The sequence below is a fragment of the Anolis carolinensis genome, chromosome 4, assembly GCF_035594765.1.
Source record: "Anolis carolinensis isolate JA03-04 chromosome 4, rAnoCar3.1.pri, whole genome shotgun sequence".
Classification (NCBI taxonomy): Eukaryota; Metazoa; Chordata; class Lepidosauria; order Squamata; family Dactyloidae; genus Anolis; species Anolis carolinensis.
This window is the reverse complement of record NC_085844.1, coordinates 214,071,417-214,087,113: the sequence shown is the minus strand read 5'-3', so window position 1 is coordinate 214,087,113 and position 15,697 is coordinate 214,071,417. Positions and strand designations below refer to the sequence as shown.

General features: G+C 38.3%; 1 protein-coding gene across 10 annotated transcripts in view; it reads left to right on the top strand.

The window, feature by feature from the left end:
- rbm12 (RNA binding motif protein 12) overlaps positions 1-15,633 on the top strand; it is a 58,121-nt gene extending 42,488 nt beyond the window's left edge. For all 10 annotated transcript variants that reach the window (XM_008109953.3, XM_008109950.3, XM_008109948.3 and 7 more), the window contains 9 exons: positions 2,700-2,798; positions 4,122-4,208; positions 4,292-4,351; positions 4,741-4,874; positions 5,694-5,748; positions 5,830-5,881; positions 11,223-11,356; positions 12,510-12,746; positions 13,195-15,633. In XM_008109953.3, the coding sequence (XP_008108160.2) occupies positions 2,700-2,798; positions 4,122-4,208; positions 4,292-4,351; positions 4,741-4,874; positions 5,694-5,748; positions 5,830-5,881; positions 11,223-11,356; positions 12,510-12,746; positions 13,195-13,323 (987 nt within the window). In that variant the 3' untranslated portion in view covers positions 13,324-15,633. The remainder of the gene's footprint in view (positions 1-2,699; positions 2,799-4,121; positions 4,209-4,291; positions 4,352-4,740; positions 4,875-5,693; positions 5,749-5,829; positions 5,882-11,222; positions 11,357-12,509; positions 12,747-13,194) is intronic.
- Positions 15,634-15,697: the final 64 nt, after the last annotated feature.

Genomic DNA, 15,697 nt, shown 5'->3' with positions numbered 1-15,697 from the left:
ACTGCCAGATAATCCAGGTAATCAAAGAAGAAAATCCATATTATTTTATTTGAACTGGATTATTTTAGTCTACACTGCCATATAATCCATTTCAAAGCAGATAATGTGGATTTTATACAGCTGTGTAGAAGGGGTCTCAGCTATTAGTGTAAAGTCAGTTTCCCTGTCACCTCTTATCCTTTCTGGCCTTGATAAACCAGTATAGTTGCCATTTTAGCACCAAGTCAGCCAGCTCCTTCAGCTGACTTTTTGGGCTTCACTGTCTCAGATTGGTTGCTGATACTACTCTGTGGTATCAAGGTTTCCAACAACAGCTGGTTGACATCAACAGCATTGCTTACTGTTGTCCTGTCTGCTCAGTCTTATCTACATTTCATTGAAAGCCACCACAGCTTGATAAAGAGAAGAACAGAAGGAAAAATAAACATAGAACATGGGCCTGAGCTGCCTTTACTCCTCCTTAGAGCAAACATTTACAGAGGGTCAACAAGCAGAAGACCTTCCTACAACATAGGCCACAGTTCTGGTGACATCACCTCAGAGGCTGACTTGTTCAACATTGCTTCATCTTCCATCGTCTTCCATCTTGCATTTCCTTGTCACAGTCATATCATGCCCAATTGATATAGGGAGTGGTTATGTATGGTTTCCTCCTGCTTTAGTGATCTCTTTGGTCTTTTGATGTAAGGAATTGAGAGATGGACTAAAAGAATCTTAATGTACAGAAAAATTAGTCTTCTACTCTGACACCTATTCTTCCCGGGTAATATGAGGAATTAACCCATTTACCGATGTCTCCCATTTGCCATGCCAGTGACATCCATTATTCCATTTTCTCTTCACTTCACTTACATTACTAGTAGCTATTCTCTCCTTCCTGTTCTTTGTTTTCTTAAGAGTTTAGTATATATTGTTTTCATAGTATATTCACTGTGGACAGCAACACATTTAAATTGTTTTTAAAAACATAAATAATCTGACACACTTAAGAAATGTTTTTTCTTGAAGAGCAAGATTGTGAAGAGCTAAATATCAACTTACATTTTCCAAAGTAAGTCTGAAGTATTGTTAGTTCTGTGGGAAACTTGTAAATATGAACTGAATGTACCGGAAATGCCATTTTCAGGAGCTTCACTTGAAGATGTTTCTTTTCTTACCTGACATGTTAAATGCTGTTTTAAACCAAAGAGTTGTAAAGCTTTTTTAATCTGTTCCTTCTCAGTTTACCTCAAAGTACATTGTGCAAATTTCGAATTACTTTGTGGTAAAACTGGTAGGTCAGATTGTTAACTGCTCTGTAACGTAGGATTTTGTGTACAAATCAACCACTGTCACATGGTGGGCTTTCGTCTTTGATAAGTAGAAATGTTTAGTTAAATGAAAGATGCTAATACAAGTAGGTCACAGCTGCATCACTGTGGAGTAGTGATGGTAACTTTTAAATAGCAGATCAAATGCAGTAGATAAACTAGAATTAGGCCTTCTGATGTAAACTGTTTGAGGAAAACATGCAGGAAAGGCTGTGGAAAATTCAGGACGGAATGAATGCTAGATAAGAAATTAAAGACAAATTATACTATTAGACTAAATAGACTAGTTCATTCATAATAAAATATCATGCTGCTCTTTCTCAAGACACTTGAAGTTCTGGTTATCCTTGTTTAATTAAGGTTACTTGGCAGAAGCTGAGTCATACTTTTGAAAGGAAATATTATACCCACACCAAGAAAATGAATATGTCAGACATTTTAGTGAAAAATAAGAAGACATAAATATCAAAGATTTTCTCAGCTATTACCTAATCTCAAACCTATAAGTTAGTGATTTTAACTTAAAGTTATATGTGATTGTTTGATATTATGATTTGGTTTTCACATGTTTGTTTGGCATTTAATTTTGCCATTAATATGTTGTAAATCACTTTGAGTCCCCCCAAGGGTGAGAAAAATGGTATATAAACATAGTAAATAAATAAACAAACCGTTCTTATTGATGGTTTTTGGAAAATTGGCAAAGGCTTTAAAACCTATATATCCCATCTCCACTGTGAAACTGGCGGTGCATATTGCAAATACTTACATTTAAGTCTAGGAATGAACTATGCTCTTGTCTTTCACCACTACTCAGTGAAGGAGACGGTTCCTAAATGACTTGGCATGGACATTCAGTTCATAGTTGAGTTGATTTTTGAATATGAGCTTGCAGGTTTTTGCATGACTGGATATTATCAGGGAAGAGTAATGCAAAGTTCTTACAAATAAGTGAGAACTTTGGATTAGATAGCTATGTCCTGACACATTTTGCTGTTGGATGGCTTTTTTTCTGTTCCTATCCTTTCTTCTTTTTGTATATGCATGCAGGGTTGCTTGCTTTTGTAACTGGATTTTTACTTACTTTTTTAGTCTTGAAGCAACCATTCTAGTATATTTTCTTTTTTATTTGCTTTGTGTTTGAGTTGCCTTTCTGTTGCATTCTAAACAGGTGAGTACATCTACTCCTTCTCAAACACTCAATTTGGGGTGTCTCTCTTATATTAGGTTACAGTTAGTGATATGGATGACAGCACCAGTTCAGATTTGATAGGGGAGTTCACATGCATCACTGCAAAGCTGTTGGAAGCAAGAGACCAAGTGGTGAGCAACTGTAATTCTACATTGTAAAGTCCCCCCTTCCATTGGCTATTGTTTCTTTCCTTTCAGGTACACTGTCATGATTATGATAGTGATGGGTCACATGATTTGATAGGCTCTTTTGACACTAACCTGTCCCAGCTACAGAATGCAAGTGGCAGTTCTCCGGTGAGGTTTTACTTTTACATTTTTGTTTTATTAACTAAATGAATCAAGAAAAATAATAGATTTAGTCTAGCTTCCTTCTAAAATTGCTTGTAGATTTGCCTATTGATGCAGTATGACATGAAGAAGCAGATTTGTACCCCGAAGCTTTGAAATAATTAAGTTATAACTGCTGCTTCTAAGAATATTAAGAGGTGTCCTCATGTGTACTACGTAGGATATGCTTCCTGTTCTATTCTATTTTTTACTGTGTGGATGGCATCCTGATTTCTAAGGACCTCAGCCAAGTAGACATTAGCAAACAAAACCAAAACTATAGCTGTATGGCTGGGTTTGTCCTGACTCTCATAGCACTATAAATCTATGTTACAAACCCCATGTGGTTTTGGAAATTTGAAGACTGGAGATCCCTTTAATTTTTCCCAGCCTGCCAGAATGTCAACACTGAATCAAAAATAAAAGAAATCTAACAAATCTAACCATGTTATTTATGCCATTTTACAAACCAGTTAATACATTCACAGTTCCTGCCCTTGATTTTTCTGCAGTTTGAAATATTTAACCAATCTAAAACAAGTAGCTCCTCTTTGAAATCTCTAATACAGTTGGCCCTCTACATCCATGGGTTCTGCATCCATGGATTCAGCAAAACGCAACTTGAAAATATTCAGGGGGGAAAAATTCAAAAGGCTGACCTTTTGCCACATGGCAAGCTAATGTGTAGGTATACCTTTCTGTGGACTTCCACCGTTTCACAGATCCTCAGGCTCTCTCTGACACTTGTTTGTTTTGTTTGCCATTTTATAAATGGGATGCTATTTGCATATAATGAGATTTGCGCATCCACGGATTTTAATATCCATAGTGAGGGTGGTCCTGGAACCAAACTCCAGCAGATGCTGAGGGCCTGTTGTATTTTATTTAGTGACTCCAAATGTACAGTTGTACAATTATTGTACAGATGTCTTTATTAGAATCAACAATTCAACTATCCCAGCTAAATGATCCGGGAACCCAAACATAAAGTATGTCAGTACATTTTTGGATAGCCCACCAAAGTCTCTGCAGTTTTTCCCAGTGCAATTTTCTAGCATCCATTAACACTAACTTCGTTACTGGTTGTATTGATATATTTGTTTTCTATTGCTTGTTATAGCATTTTAGACTGTTCATTATATAGATGACATATAGTAATTCCTCATGTGCACTTAAGAATTTACTTTCTTTATATATTACAAGTTATTACAAATACTTATGTACATTTTTAAAGCTTGAATGGATTTCATAGCTCACATAATTGTTGTGCTTTGTCTTGCTTTTCTCTAGGTAGAATTTGAGTGTATTCACCCTGAAAAGAAGAGAAAGAAGAAGAGTTATAAAAACTCTGGCATTGTTAGAGTGAAATTGTGCAAGGTAGGAAGCATTTCATGCAGGACAAAGAGGGTTTTTTCCATAATTTTTATTGTACAAATTGTAATGATACTGCCTTCTTTCAGATTGAAATCGAATATTCTTTCCTGGATTATATCATGGGAGGCTGCCAAATTAATTTCACTGTGAGTTGTCATCTATTTATTAACCACATGAGTTTATATATGGGGGGGGCACTTAAATAGCACCTTTTATTAAATGATGAAGAAAAGCTTGCTTGCATTCAATGACAGTGGCTATATCCGTATGTAATGTGTTTGTATATACAAACGCCATGTAGATTGAATTTATACAAACAAGTAAACTGTTATGGGCAACCTCATGTGTTACCGTTGTTCACCTTGATGAACTTTTTGACTTTTTGAGTGGTTATTTTAGCAACTTTCTTTATTGCTATTCTTTCTGCTTGAAGTCATTTTGTATGATGTATTCTCTTCCATCCACTTTTTCTAAGAAGAGAGCTTATCTTTACTTACTTGTGTTCTCCCCCCCCCCTTTTTTTTTTTTTTGGCAGGTGGGTATAGATTTCACAGGCTCCAATGGAGATCCAAAGTCAACAGATTCTCTTCACTATATAAGTCCAAATGGGATAAATGAGTATCTCACTGCCATCTGGACTGTGGGAAGTGTGGTCCAGGATTACGACAGGTGTGCTAAATAAATTTAAACTAATCCATCTACAAGCTTTATAAAGTTGTTATTTTGAGTTAAATAATGTCAGTCTTGTCAGACATAACTGATTGTACATTTCATGCCAACTTGAATGATTTGGGTGTTGGAATACGAGTCTGTAGACCAGGGTTTGAATCTCTTCTTGGCCATGAAACCCACCAGTTGACCATGGGGAATTCACACTCGCTCAGCCTTAGATGAAGGCAATAGCAAACCTCTTGAGAAAAAATATTGTCATGAAATCCTGTGATAAGTTTGGTCTAGATTTGGTTTGCCTTGGGTTGCCATAAGTCAAAAGCAACTTGAAGGTGCACAACAGCAACAACAACAATAATCCGAATATCCTGTTGCTGAGGAGGTGACCTCCATGTTACTTTGTCCTCCATGTTACTGTAGTTTTTACTCACTCTTCATTCAGACAAGAATCTACATTTCTTGTCTAGCTTCTGCCAGTCATCATCATCATCTTACTGATTTCAGCAAGTGTAAAAGTTGTAACAGCTATGTTAAAAACAAAAAATACCATTGTTTTTTGTGAGATGACAGTGAATATTAGCAAAGCAATTTCTTCCTGAGTTTTGAACAGAAGGAAAAGGCAACTCTGTTGTAGCACAGTTTCCAGAATTCAGTTTCTTTGTGTGTTATGATTTGTTCCAGTACAAATAAAAAGCTCCAGTTGCAGCATACAGCTTCTTCAGCATGCAGCAACATTAAATATAGATTCATTTTGTTTACCTCTCAGTAAAAAAAACATGAACATAATGTATTGATTTTTATTGTTACTTTCTCCTTCAGTGATAAACTCTTCCCAGCCTTTGGATTTGGAGCTCAGGTGCCTCCTGATTGGCAGGTAGGTTCCTGGGATCAAGTATTTTTGCGAGCATTTGACTGTCTTTGACTATGTAGTTCTCTAATTTCTCTGTTTTCTCAGGTTTCACATGAATTTGCATTGAACTTCAATCCTACCAATCCTTATTGCCAAGGTAGGCATTTAGTTTTCTTTGTAATCTAATAATAAAATAACAGAAAGGGAATGAGATAGAGGTTCTTCTATTCAAAATCAAAACAGGAGCAGACATGCTTCAAATGTTTCAGTCAGGATAAAGTGGTCGAGGGTCCCTGAATATTTATAATATTGATATGGTTCATCTTAACAGTAAATTGTGGGTTCCTCTAGCATTAGAGTCCTGTGATGGTAGTTGCAAGGCTGTGGGTAAGAAACAAAGATGAACAGCTGTATCACAAGACCAGAATTTGTGCTACTTAATATGCAGTGGACACATCTGAAAGTGTTGAGAAATATGGGAGGGAATGATGTTTCTTGCTGTATGCCTCATTTTTTTAAAACAGTATCCAAATGATATCTTGCCTATCAGTTGCTATTTGAGGTCATTTCCCCTCCTTTTCTGATATTCTGAAATACGTTACTCAAAAATTTTAAACAAACCCACTGTATTTAATGTGAATTGTCAGAGTATGTGTATGTGTCAATTTCAACTTGGGTTAAAGGTGCAAGATTTGGAGAGTGTGTTGGAAGCTTTCAGCCACTTAGATTTTTTGGTTGGGTAGTGTTTATGCCTTGAGGCTGGTGTTTCTAAGACCACAGGCTTACTGCTTTCACACTAAAGAGCTATAGATTTTTTTAAATCTGTAGAGTTACAGATATTTTTTTAATCTGTAGAGTTAGTTATAAGACCAGCACTTTGAATTGGGCTCGGTAGCATATTGGCAGCCGGTGGAGCTGACGCAACGGAAGAGTGTTATGCTCCCTGTACGCCACTCCAGTTATAAGTCTGGCTGCCGCCTGTTGTACTAATTGAAGTTTCCAGGCCGTCTTCAAAGGCAGCCTCACATAGAGTGCATTGCAGTAATCCAAGCGGAATGTAACAGGACTGTGGACCACCATGGCCAAGTCAGACTTCCCAAGGTACAGGCGCAGCTGGCACATGAGTCTTAGTTGTGTAAATGCTGCCCTGGTCACCACTGAGACCTGAGGTTCCAGGCTCAGCGATGAATCCAGGAGAACACCCAAGCTGCAGACCTGTGTCTTCAGGGGGAGTGTGACCCCATCCAACACAGGCTGTAACCCTATGCCCTGTTTGGCCTTATGACTGACCAGGAGGACCTCTGTCTTGTCTGGACAGAGTTCACCCTTTTCCAGTCCGACACAGCGGCCAAGCACCAGTTCAGGACCTGAACAGCCTCCTTAGTAACAGGTGGGAAGGAGTAACAGAGTTGGACATCATCTGCATACAGATGACATCGTACCCCGAAACTCTGGATGATCTCTCCCAGCATGTATATGTTAAACAGCATGGGGGATGGTATTGAACCCTGTGGGACCCTACAAGACAATGGTTGCGGGGCCAAGCAGGTGTCCCCCAGTGACTCCTTCTGGGAACGACCCCCAAGAAAGACCCAGAGCCACTGTAAAACAGTACCTCCAAGCTCCATTCCAGCGAGGCGTCCCAGAAGGATACAGTGGTCTGCAGTATCGAAGGCCGCTGAGAGGTCCAGCAGACCACACTTCCCCTATCCAGTTCCCAGCATAGATCATCTACTAAGGTGACCAAGGCTGTCTCGGTACCTTGTCTCGGCCTAAAGCCAGACTGTGCTGGATCTAGAAAATCAGTGTCTACCAAAAATACCTGGAGTTGCGCGTCCACCACACGTTCCATGACCTTGCCCAAAAAGGGGAGATTGGAAATTGGCCGAAAGTTCTCTAATTGAGTGGTGTCCAGTGATGGCTTCTTCAACAGCGGTATGAGGCTTGTTGGAAATTTGCCTTCCCGAAGGGAGGCATTCACCACCAACTTCACCCACTCTGACAAACCCCCTCTGGCTTCCTTTACCAGCCAGGAGGAGCAGGGGTCTAGGGTGCATGTGGTAGCTCTCGCCTCTCCAACCACCTTGTCCACATCTTCGAGCTGAACCAATTGAAAAGAATCCATCAAAACTGGACAAGCAGGTGCTCATGTTACATCCTCGGAAGCTGCCATTAATATGGTGTCAAAGTCAGAATGGATCAAAGTTACTTTGTTTGCAAAGAACCGAGCAAATGCTTCACAGCGGCCTGCCAAGTAGTCAGGGATCCCGTCTTGAGAGACGGGATTTAACAAACTTGTGACAACTCGAAACAGCTGCGCTGGATGATTTTTTGCGGATGCAATATTAACTGCAAAGAAAGCATTCTTTGCAGCATCTATTGCCGCAGCGTATGCCCTTAGATAGGAACATACAACAACAAACAACAAAACTTTATTTATATACCGCTCTATCTCCGATAAGGACTCAAAGCGGTTTACACATAATAAAACATTCAATACATATACATAATCCAAAGTACAAGAACCAATATAATAGCAATTTACTGACATATTTAAGATTACAATATTTTAAAACAATATAATACCAAATAAGAGCAATTATTCACATATAAAATATATGAAGCGGACAACATGGCAATATGACCAAAATAGGATTCATGTGGTAAAAATGGCATAAAGCCAGGGTAAAATGTGACTGATAGCAAAGAACCTAGGCCAAAATTCCACACTTCAACCTACTGTATAGCTATCAGGTAGGACTAATAGGAGTAAGCACCATAACAAGATCAGAAGAGCAGATAAAGTACAGGACAAGTGGCTAAAGTGGCACCTGAGGTTACAGGATTAATCATTTCCAAAAACCTGTTGAAACCACCAAGTTTTCAAATCCTTCGGTCTGATTCGTTAAGCTCTGAACTCCGCACACACTTTAGTTCCCTCTTCTTTCGCTTCATCGCTGCCAACTCCTTTGTGAACCAAGGAGCTGGTCTAGCTCGGCTATTCGAAAGGGGACATTCCGGAGTGATTGTGTCTATTCCCCTAGTCATCTCCTCATTCCAAAGAGATACCAGAGCATCAACAGGATCACCTACCGAGGTGGTGGGAAATTCCCCAAGAGCCGTCAGGAATCCATCCAGATCCAGAAGCCTCCTAGAGTGGACCATTTTAATAGGTCCTCCACCCCTGCAGAGGCTGGGGAGGCGGGCACAGTAAGCCTAAACCTGATGGTTGGTCCATGGCAAAGGAGCGGTGGTCAGCTCCTCCATATCGTCACCTTCCTCCCATTCCTGGCAGAAAACCAAGTCAAGTGTGTGCCCTGCTTTGTGCGTGGGACCAGATACTAATTGGGACAGCCCCATGGTTGCCATGGTGGCCATGAAATCCTGAGCCACTCCAGTAAGGATGGTCTCAGCATGGACATTAAAGTCCTCCAGCATAATAAGCCATTGGGACTCCAACGCCAGGCCCGAGACCACCCCTGCTAGCTCAGGTAGGAAGACTATAGTGCAGCAGGGTGGTCGGTACACTAACAGAATCCCTATTCTGTCCCGCTCACCTACCCTCAGGTGGACACATTGAAACAAGGTTGACTGCAGGATGGGGCACCTGGTCAAGGGGATGGAATCTTTATAGACTACTGCAACACCACCTCCCCGCCCTCCACATCTTGGTTGGTGCTGCACGGAGTACCCGGGAGGACAAAGCTGGGTGAGATTAGGCTCACCCACCTCATCCAACCATGTCTCCATTATGCATGCCAGGTCTGCACACTCCTCCAGGATAAGATCCTGGATGATAGCTGTTTTTCCATTTACAGACCTGGCGTTTAGCAGCACCATCATTAATCCGGAGGGACCACCAAGTAGCCTTATAGTTTACTACTTATCTCTAGGGGGAAAAATGAAAGGAAGTACTTGGGGAGAAACAGGAGGAGGGCAGTGCAGCAATCCTATAACAGATCTGGGGGCTTTGAGCAAGTTGAACACAGCCATATCTGATATCACAATGTCAAAGGCAAGATGCTGTCAAATGAACCCAAGAGTGCCACCTTTCAATTTTTGTAATGTCAGGAAAACATTTGAATGGGAAAGTGAAAAGAGTAACCAAGAATCATAGAGTTGGAAGAGACCTCATGGGCAGGCCTGTAGCGAGGGGGCGGTTTTAGGGGTTCAACCCCCCCCCCCCCGAAATTTTCAACACCCCCCCCCCCGGAAATTTTTTTCTGGCTACAGCCCTGCTCATGGGCATGAGGTTTTTAGACAAATGGATCTAATTTACATATGTTTTAATTGTTATAATGTATTTTAATGATATATTTTTATAGTTTTAATTGATTATATGTACTGTTTTTGTTTTATTATTATGTTTTTGGCATTAAATGTTGCCAACTGTTGTAAGCCGCCCTGAGTCCCCCCGGGTGAGAAGGGCGGGGTATAAATGCTGGAAATAAATAAATAAATAAATCCAGTCCAACCCCCTGGCAAGAAGCTACATTAAATAATACCCTAAGTCTCGATGAGCCCTATATTTGTTTGTAACAGTGATGCCGTCAAGTGGCACTGCGATGTAGTCTTATCGAGTCTGCATTTTATCAGCTGTTAACTGCTTTTAGAACTTTCAAAATGATGGGAAGTAGGATTTAAACATTCTGGAAATCGAGTAATATATGAAGTATTACCGACTGTATAATATGTTAGTGGCATTAGAGTGTAATTTTTTTTAAGTTGGAGAAAACCCTTAGAGAGCTATTTTTGCTAGCAAATATGCAGCTAAATTCAACTAAAACATTCTTGATAACGTATACAACGGCTTTGTTATGTCTTCTATTAAAATTGGTTGGAGGTAGGGCAGTCTTGTAATAATGGTAGCACGGCTTATGAAGAAACACTGCAGATGCTATTTGTGAGTGGTAAATTTTAAGTTATGGGTTCCTAAAGATTACTTTGCAATCCTGAATGGCGTTAAGGAAAGTGGGGAGGGGGGACTGAATGGCACATTTTCTCCAGTTGGTGTAATTCTTGTTTTATTTAAATTCCCATCAGCTTTTAAAGATGTTTCTTAAGTACTAGAATAAACACATTTCTACACATTTTTCAGCTTTTGCTAAACGTTTCCTTTTAATAGTGTGCCAGCTCTTTTATTTGTATGTCTGTATGTGTTTATGATGGAACAGATCCTGCCCCAATTACTCTGAGCTTACCTTTTTTTATTGCCATCCTGACAAGCCATTGTTTTTCTTTCAGATCTCCCTAGAACAATATAGTGTGTTTCAGGTGGTATTACATAGGAAGAGTGAAAAACACACAAATAGAGCCTCCACTTTTCCCCATTCTGCAAATTTGATTGTGAAATTCAGAAATGTATACCTCAGTTATATTTCAGGTGCACACAATCAGATTTCCATGCTCATGTCTTGAGAGTGATGCAACTGATGAGTGGTCTCCACATAAACTAATATCTAGACTTTCATAATAACTGTTCTTGTTTTATGTCTCAGGAATCGAAGGAGTTGTGGGTGCCTATCGCCAAGCATTGCCTCAGATTCGTCTCTACGGGCCAACAAATTTCTCGCCAATTATAAATCATGTTGCTAGATTTGCTGCTCATTCAGCACAACAAGGGACTGCTTCAGTGAGTCTGCCTGATTTAATCTTAAGTATTTACTTTTTATATAGGGGAGGCAGCTTAAAATATCTTTGATTGCAAACATTTACTTAGTGTTCCAAGATGTTAATTGCAAACATTTATTGTTGAAAGCTTTCACAGCCAGAATCACTGGAGGTTGTATGGCTGTATTCTAGCAGCATTTTCTCCTGACGTTTTGCCTGCATCTGTGACTGGCATCTCCGGAGCGTCTAATGGTAATGAAGCAAGTGGAATACCTGTGGAATGCCCAGGGTGGGAGAAAGAACCAATGTCTATTAACTAAGTGTGAAGGGTGCAGTTAGCAAGCCTGATTTACAAGTGTTTGTGTGGGATCCTCCATTAGCATGTAAGTATGCCAGCAACAGATGCAGGTGAAATGTCAGGAGAAAATGCTGCTAGAACACAGCCATACAGTCCTAGAAACTATACAACACTCCTGCAAAAATTTACTTAGTGTTCTAAGATTATGTTGTTCTCTGCCGTGAAGCTGACTTTGACTTATGATGATCTTATGAGTGAGAGTCCTCCAAATCTCCATATCATCAATGGCCCTGTTGAGAACTTGCAAAGTCAAGGTTGTGGCTTCCTTGAATGAGTCTGTTCATCTGAAATGCAGTCTTTCTCTTTTCCTATTGTCTTCTACTTTGTCAAGCATTGTTGCCTTTTGTAGTGAGTCACATCTTCTTATGACATGGCCAAAGTACAACCGTCTCATCTTGACTTCTAAAGAGTTCAGAATTTGTCTTTTAGCTGTTAACAGTATCCGCAGAACTCTTCTCAACCATCACATTTCAGATCTGCTTCCTTCACTCCCTAGCTTTCACAACCATATAGAAACGAGAAATTGCAAGTCTGGTGTCCACTTTGGGGAGGGGGATGTATATGCAGTGTTTCCAATCAGTGGGCCATTGTTTCATTTTCCATATTTGTTGACAGATTTTCATTAGAACTAAGTAAATTCTGTCTGTATATGTCATCTGTTCCTGGTGATGTATTTCTCCTATTACAAATTAATAGAAAAATAAAAGCAGAGTTTTCACTGTACTTTTCCCTAACCTTTGAGCTCTAAAGTTTTGTTACTTTTACTTTATGTAAGAATTGAGATTAAACCCCTAATGACTGCTCTAATTTTTTGCAGCAATACTTTGTCTTGCTGATAATCACAGACGGAGAGATCACTGATTTAGACCAAACCAGGCAAGCCATTGTCAATGCCTCCAAGCTGCCCATGTCTATTATTATTGTTGGAGTTGGCAATGCTGAATTCAAGGCCATGGAATTCCTGGATGGGGATGATGGTGTTTTAAAGTCCTTATCGGGGGAGCCAGCTGCAAGGGATATTGTCCAATTTGTTCCTTTCCGAAAGTTCCAAAATGTAAGTTAGAGTGTGTTTGTCTCTATTTCCAAAAATTGTTTAAGTTTGTCAGTAGGGAAAAAAATTCCTTGATAATCTGAAAAATAAAAATACAGTTAGCTACTGTAGAAGATCAAAAGAAAATGGAAACATAACTCAAGTAATTGGTGATAAGTTTCCATTGAATGTAAAGGTTTGGATACTTCAAATCCCTTTCAGTTCTTCATTGTCTTTACGTTATTACAATATTTATCTAGAGGACGTTAGAGATTTTAGATAGTACTATATAATGAAGATAAATATTTTATATAGTATTTTGCTTCCTTTTCCATTAAAATGTGAGATTGCCTGCTTCTGAAGGGATTGTTTGTTCTCAGTTCTTCTATTCAGCACAAAGCAAGAAATGTTAGTGTTTCTGAGTATGTTTTGTAGCACATATTTCTCCATATGTACTCCTTCCCTGATTTAGGCTCCCCGTGAAGCACTTTCCCAGACAGTCTTGGCTGAAGTTCCCAAGCAACTGGTCACCTATTTCAAGCAGGTTGGCCTGACTCCTGTGAAATTGCCTTCTGAAAAGCAACCGGAAAACAAACCATAACTGGAGAAGAAAGAAAAGAATACTGCATATACCACTTTCTAATAAATAGACATGTATTACCCTGTATCCCAAATAAGGTTTCTACATATATTGGATATATGATATACCCTGCAGACAGTATATAAGAATATTGATGCTCTTAGTGGTTCTTAGTAGGGAAACTACTTCACATCTCAAATCATTAATCATGGCCATGTATTTTTGCATTTTATACTATGCAATGAATTTTGAATTTGATTTTTTAAAGGACGATTCTAGCATGAATAGTGAACTTACTGCTTATGATATAGAAACTGAATGGGCCTTTAGATATGACTTTCAGAAAGTGATTGGACTCTGCTATACCTGTTATATCACTTACGGATGTTACTACTAGTCTTTACCTCTTCATCAAGCCTTCTCCTTTAACACCTTTTCCATTAGTTCAGCCTTTCAGTGCATTTTAAAAGAAATGATAATCATGTAGAACTATTTCTACAGTTGATACTGAATTATTCTTAGCATATACAGGCTGAGTATCTCTTACCCAGAAATCAGAAATGATCTGTAATCTAAATTTGTGCACATGGTTGATTGAAATAGTGACATCTTTGCTTTCTCGTGGTTCAAACTTTGTTTCATGCACAAAATTATTAAAATATTGTGCATAAAATTTCCTTTAGGTTAAAGTGCATAAAGTGAATATGAAACATAAATTAATGTTGTGTTTAGATTGTAATCCATATCTAAGAAATGTCGTTATGTATATGGAAATATTTCAAAATTCAAAATACTTCCTATTTCCAAGCATTTTGGATAAAGAATACTAAAACTGTAGTCCATTTTCTTCAAAATACCACTATAGCTGATCATGGCTTCCTAAAATTTGAAAAGATCCAAAATGAAAAGATAAGAGCAATGCTCTTATATTCCTGTAGTTCACTAAATGAACTTCGTTCTTTGAATCATTGTTTTCTCTAGTTTGGAATGTATTAGAAATCTTGGTGCTGTAACTTTTTTTCTATTATATAATTCTGTAAGCTCAGCTGTAGTATATCACGTTATATATTGCTGGAAAGTGTTCTCTAGTGTCTGACTAGAAAGAGAACTCCTTTTGCATTGATGATTGCACCAAATACTTCTGTTGCCTTAAATTCTGATGTGCCTTTATGTAATGCCATGTATTTTTAGAGATGTATTTTATAAAGAAGCTTTAATCCTTATTTCCTCAAGCTGATTGCATATCATTTTAAAAAATATATTCTTCAGTTGTTCCAAAATACAGTTTCTCTCTCAAGGGCATTTTAGTCAATATGTTTCAAACTTTGAGTGATGCACTGATACAGAAAGTAATCACTATGTGATTTTCCTAATTTGGCACCTAGATTTAATGAGGCAACAGCTAAAGAATGGCATTTTAAACAGTTATTGCACCACTTTATTCAAGATGTCAATTATATTTAATTTACAGCAGACATTGAATTCCTACTTTAGATTACATAATTCCAGTTATTTTTTAAAAAATTAATTCCGTGCCTCTTACTACCTTTTTATATTCAAAAGCACTTTAAAATATAGTGTGAAATCTTTATTAGATTTTAGGGATACAATATATGAATAAATGTAAATGTTACTGTTTCCAAACACAATCACTGTTCCAAAATGTAAGAAAATTCCATTAATGTCAAATCACTAATCTAAACGGTGATTTAACATTCTAAAGCCAAAGATTTTTTTTCTTTTTAAAGCTAAAATTTTAAATCATAGGGTGTTGCCTTTTTTCATTCAGCCATAATGGAAATCTATAATTTGGGTTTATCAAATAATTGATGTGTTTATCATTCCACATTTTCATTAGGCCAGTATCAAAATGCGTAGTGAATTTTCCAAACCTCAGTTTTTTTCCCAATTAGTTCCCTGAAAGATTGTTAAACTGACTGCAGCCAGTTACTGTTGCTTTCAGTTCCTTGGTTTGTAACAGTAATAAATTATTATTTCGGTGCATCAGGATTTTTCTTGGACTTATTCTGTTGAGCTTGCCTGCCTGATCTAGTTGACTTTATTGGCAGTGCCTTCAGCTAGGGAAGATACGGCACAAATTCATTTTTAAAACACCGTAATAGGCTTTGCTTGGTTGAAATGAAATCTGATTTTTGTGATGTTGGTATGAAAGTTTACATTGTAAACCCATTTGAAAAATGTTACATACATTGGAAAATGTTACCGCAATCTTCTGCACACCTTTATTTGTTTGATTAATCCGAATGCTGTTTTTCATATAAGGGTTTTCTTCTTTTGTATTTCATATTCCATTAAAACATGTTTATGGAATTCCAAATATCCTCAGTCTCTTTTTTCTCCTTCGATTTAAATCATTATTTTCTGTTACCAATGA